Raw genomic sequence first — 5,702 nt, 5'->3', positions numbered from 1 at the left:
TGCTGTAAAACAGCAATTATGCTGAGTCAGGCTTGATTTTTAGTAATCTTTTCCTGTTAAATCAATAAATCAAATCAAATCAAGCTAAAAGATTGTTTAAACAATCTTTCATGCTTTTAAAAGAAAGAAAAACGAGAAAGAACATGACATTAAATAGATGCAAAAATGTTTTTTTTTCCCACAAATGTCTTTTTAGAGTTGATTTAGAGTTGTTTTATAAGCCTAAAAAGTATTTTTAAAAACGCTGGTGCTTGTTTGGCTTGTTGTTTATTCTAGACTGGAAAAGGATCTTTGTCTCTTTCTCCACAGTCTGACTGATGTCATGTTTGACAACTATTAATAACTGTCAGACAGATCTCACTTCACAGATTGAATTATTCTTTAAAGAGGTAAAATCGGAGGTGTTTCAATATTTTTCTTTGGATAAAACACAATAAACGGTGTGTGTATGAGTGTTAACGACCTGATATTGCCTATCAGTTGTAAACCTGATCCTAATTGCTTTGTTCAGGTGCACTGCTCATGATCAGGTGGGCACAGTCACAATGTGAGTCTGAACTCAGGGAGTTTGCAGGTAGTTAGATGAAGTCAGAAAGGGGGGGTGTCACACGGTTTAGCAACAGGTCACTTAGTTGTAGGCGTGAAAAGGTGCTCATTCAGGGGCTGCCCTGTGTCTTTAACCTAGAATCTGTGGACACGCCCAGTTCTTTCTCAGCTCACTCACACCCAGTTAGAGAAATGAAATAACAGCAACCAGGTGAATATCTGATCAAAAAAAATTAAACAACTGCACTTCTGTTCTGTAGTTAAACACATTGTGCTTCCCATCCATCAACGTCACTGTCAGTTTGTTTACCGCAAATGCCAAAGCTGACAAAATATCCTTCACAATTCAGCCAAATGAACACAGATAAAACAAAAAAGAAACACAGAAATGTTCAACAATAAGTCAAATTGAAAGGAAATGTTGAAATACAAAATAAAAACATTAGCTCTAAGATCAGATCAGATCAGATCAGATCATCTTTATTGTCATTGCACAGTCGTACAATAGTGCAACGAAATTGTGGTGTGTTTACTAATCCCAAAAATTTAGTAAAACGATCTTCAAATGGCAGGAAAATGCAGACTTTTGAGTAGATCTTTTACAAAAAATTTCTGGGGGAATACACCCCTGGACCCCCCTAYAACTGCTCCAGTCCACAGCTGCTTGATAATATAAACAAGTGTTCCTCATTGCTGTCAACAGATGTTGGCAGACATGAAGTAAACGGTTTCAAATGTATTAATATTGTTATTTTAATTGAACAATCTGGATAAAGATGAAAAATAATATAAAATAAAAAATCTTTTAATTTGTGAATTTATGTAAACTGGCATTGAGATTTAAAAAATGGCTCAGGGGGCACCATCAGAAATATTGCCTAGGGCACCAAATTGTCTAGGACCGGCCCTGTTGAAGATGTCCTCAATGTAAAGATTTCATCACAAAAGCTCAGACCCAACATCCATCCATTCATCCATTCATCCATCCATCCATCCATTCATCCATTCATCCATCCATCCATCCATTCATCCATTCATCCATCCATCCATTCATCCATCCATCCATCCATCCATGAAAGGTTTTTGTAAATGTTTGGTGGACAAAGAGCACAAAGTGTTTGTTTCTTCTTTGTTGGAGAGATGAAGTCAACAGAAAGAGATGTCATTCCACACCTGAAAACATATTTTTAACATACAACACAATAAGTTATTTAAAAGATATCAGGAAGTTGTTTTTATCTATGTGGTTTCAATAACACCCACTCCTTCAGCTGGGTCACTTTTTTATTTCTCACAGACATGGTATATTTCTGATTTCTTTCTTCATTCTCATCTTTGTTTTGATCAATATTTAATGTCATGTGGTTGTATCTCGGCAGGTTACTCCTGAAGATGACGGCATCTGTCTCAACGGCGCCCAACACTGCAGCTGCTCCCAACACAACCTCAGTCACCAAGTCTCAGGAACAAATCCTCATACAGAGTAAGAGCCTCCTCTGCATCTGTCTGTTTGTCTGCTTTAGTCAAATATAATAAAACGCGCAGCTCTGATGGTGTTTGTTGTGGAGACCACCAGATGCTGAACATGTCCAGGTAAAAGAATAAATAAATAATAATATTAAAACACTGTGTGCCTCACAAAGAACAAGGCGTTACGTCATGCGGTTTGATGTGGCAGCCGTGCGTGGAGCAGAAAATATTTGCCGTGTTCTGTTTGTCTGTGGGTGATGATGTTGCTAAGAGGCAGAAACACAAAATCAGAGTTGCCACAATCAGGAGGGAGGTTTTAAACACACTTTTCAATAGTAACACGTTGATGACTCGGTTTTTCCTGTCAGGTTCTGGAGCCATGATCGCTGTCATCGTCATCGGCATCATCATCATTCTTACACTTCTACTCATCGTTCTGAAGACGTACAACAGGTCAGGTGACATTTCTGCATAATAAATGTTTCACGCTGGTTTTAGGACTGATTGTCTACAGCTCAATTTTTATCCTTCCGGCCAAGACATTCTCATGTTTTCCAAATTCTTCCTGTTAAAGGGAATCAAAGCTCTTAAGCATTTTATGTGTAAAAACACATCTTTTGTCAAGTCCTACAGCTAAAAAAAACATGTTCAGTTGATTGGTTTCAGTATTTCTAGACGTGACAAAGGTCCCTACTTAAAACGTGAACACTGTATTATTTTGTGTCTTGTATTTTTCTAATGCCTGGAAAGGTAAATTCAGAGTTGTAAAGTAACAAAGTAAACTTACTTTACTTAAGTAAAAGATTTGGTTATCTATATTTTATTTAAGTAATTATTTTTCAGCTAACTTTTTTTCTACTCCTTATATTTTCACACAGTTATCTGTGCTTTTCTACTACAAATAAATACATATTATAACATGAACGTCATTACGGCCTATAGAAAGAAGGGGTCATCTTACAATAAATGTCATTTTGGAAATTTTACTCGATCCTTTTACTTCTAATACTTAAAGGCACAGTGTGTAGGATTTTGTCAAATCTTTTAGCCAAAATTGAGATAATCACTAATGACAATAATAAAAACATGTCTAATCATTGCAGACAAAGACTTTGTTTAATAATTTTTACCTTATAAAAAGCTGTTTATATCTCCATGGTCGTGGGTCGCCACTACAAGCAGCCGCCATCTTGCACCGCCATCTTGTTTACGAAGGCTCATGAAGGACAGACTGCGGTGGCGGCGTCAAAAACGGTTTTAATGTAATACTATAAATGTAATATTTGTTGTCTGTCATTGTAGCTGGGATAATTTTACTTATTAAAGCTCATAATCTTACCACTTGAAACATCACTAGCCCTGAAGCTGCTGGTAGACATCGCGGTTGGAATTATCAAAGGTTTTTGACACCTGAGAGACACCGTAGCATCTCCTTTGCGTTTGGAAGCGGGGGGTGGGGGTGGGGGGAGGACCAGGGAGGATGATTCAACCACTCAACCACTAAATGTCGCTGAAAACAACAAATCCTAAACACTGTGCCTTTAAGTACATTTTATATCAAAAATTTACTTTTGATGTTTAAATACAGAAAACGTCAGATGCTTTAAGACTTTTATTCAAGTACTGTAATATTCTTAGAGGAGACTTTAACTTTTACCAAAGCAATCTTATTGTAAGATACTTGTACTTTTACTCAAGTAACACTTTGAGGTACTTTATTTGTCAGTCTGAGTTTATAGTCTGAAGTTTACTTGTTTACGTAAAAGTCCACATTAAATAATTTAGCCATTTCCTAAAATGAACTAATGTGTTGATAAAATGTAGTTCTTAAAATAGATACAATAATGAGAGATGACTGAATTTTCTGTTATTGATCTGATTGATATTTTTTATTCCGGTGATTTTTTTTTTTTTTTTTTTTTTGGCACACAGACTGGAGCTCTGATTTAGTAACCTAAACCAGAACTCCAGTCTGACCTGATTTGACCTGTTTAACATTTTTATGCAAAGTAAATCAAATTACTTCACGGAAGCTCAAAAACAATAACAGAGTCAACAAAAGGCCAAAAAGAAACCACAATGGAATGATAAAAGAGAGATTCAAAGTGGCTGGAKAGAAAGAAACTGCACACACAAAAAAAATAAAATGCCCTGAAGATCAACATAAAGGAAAATATAGATGTGAATAACGCTTGAAGAAATGCTTAACCTGTTAGCACTCAGACTATGTGTGTGGATGACTCTCAGCTACTGCCACAACAACTTGTAGCTCGATATCTGTGAAACAGACTGAATTAGAGCCATTTCAGGTCAGTTGGCTTCAGCTGKCATCTTAAATCAGGTTGACTCCAAAGTATGATCAGATGTAAATGCACATCCAATGTTTCTATTTATGAGAGTTTCATTCAAATCCACCCAGTGGTTTATGAGTTATTTTGCTAACAGACAGACTGGGTTGACTGGGTTTCCAGGGTTTTAAGCAAAATTCTCACACAAGGTGTTGTGCTCAAAATACACTGGAGGAGATTCTCAGCAAATTCTAGCTTCACGTCTGTAAACATGAGCCAGTTATAGCCGCTGTTGTGTTTGATTAGGTTCATAAGCTGTGGTGGCCATGTTGTATCAGGTTAACTCCAAATCTTAATCAGTTGTAGAAGTGAATCTAGTTACTGCTATTTGAACGTTTCATTCAAATCCATCCACTGGTTTATGAGATATTTTGCTAACAGACAGATGAATATCAAATTAGACTGGTGAATACAAACAATAATTTTTGGTTATCAAGTTACACCACTGTCAAAAATTGGTAATCGATTTACTGATTATTATTATTATTTTTTTGCAACATTACAATGCGAAAAACTAGTATTATTGACAATATCATTGAAAATCTAATTGCCRTCTTGGACAGGCGGACACATGCGTCCAGACTCCTAGGAGGCAGTTCCAAACCTCGAGGCAAACAGTCCCAGTCCACAGTTCAGGGCAGCATGCCTCTGAACCCCGTCGGCTCCYTGTCGGGCAGCATCACCAACTCCAACCCAACCTCCGAGGCCCGAGTGGAGCTCAGCAGCGCCGAGGGCAATCACTTGGAGCAGTTCAGCACCACCAGCGACTACAGCGGGTCCACTGTGGTCACCATCCACGACACACCCTTGTCTGGAAACACATAACACACACACACACACACACACACACACACACATACACAAACACACACACACAGAAACTGAAATTGACGGATGAGTTATTTTCATCCCTGACAATAAACTGTGCTGACTGAATCCTGCAGGAGTCTTTGATGTTGTTGCTGTCAACATCAGCTGACTGGATTACAAAAATATGCATCCTGAACAAAGTGGAATGACTTACAGGCATTATGTGAAGGATAACGCTAAAACAATATTTTTAAGTACTGTTTTTTTTTTCTTTTTTTGCTCAGTGGAAGAGGGTTAGATACACGGTGTAAATTACCATTATTAGAATTCTAAAATTAAAGTTAGAATTTCTGAGAAAAAAAAACTGAGTTCTGAAAAACACGTTTTTGCACAGCGGCCTTAATACTTTTCCAAAGGGTTCAGAGTAAACTCCACATACAAAGTWAGCAGCCTATCAGTGAAGCCTCAAATTGCTTTACAATGTTAAAGTATGTGTTCTCAAACATAGTTCTGGCTGCAGTGTCAATA

The 5,702-nt window shown here is 37.3% G+C and overlaps 1 protein-coding gene across 1 annotated transcript in view; it reads left to right on the top strand.

The window, feature by feature from the left end:
- ncmap (non-compact myelin associated protein) overlaps positions 1–5,696 on the top strand; it is an 8,349-nt gene extending 2,653 nt beyond the window's left edge. Inside the window, exons 2-4 of the mRNA XM_014015281.1 lie at positions 1,926–2,029; positions 2,385–2,469; positions 4,928–5,696. Of these exons, the coding sequence (XP_013870735.1) occupies positions 1,939–2,029; positions 2,385–2,469; positions 4,928–5,189 (438 nt within the window). The 5' untranslated portion in view covers positions 1,926–1,938 and the 3' untranslated portion in view covers positions 5,190–5,696. The remainder of the gene's footprint in view (positions 1–1,925; positions 2,030–2,384; positions 2,470–4,927) is intronic.
- Positions 5,697–5,702: the final 6 nt, after the last annotated feature.

This window comes from Austrofundulus limnaeus, unplaced genomic scaffold, assembly GCF_001266775.1.
Source record: "Austrofundulus limnaeus strain Quisiro unplaced genomic scaffold, Austrofundulus_limnaeus-1.0 Scaffold2, whole genome shotgun sequence".
Classification (NCBI taxonomy): domain Eukaryota; kingdom Metazoa; phylum Chordata; class Actinopteri; order Cyprinodontiformes; family Rivulidae; genus Austrofundulus; species Austrofundulus limnaeus.
This window is presented reverse-complemented; position numbering and strand designations above follow the sequence as displayed.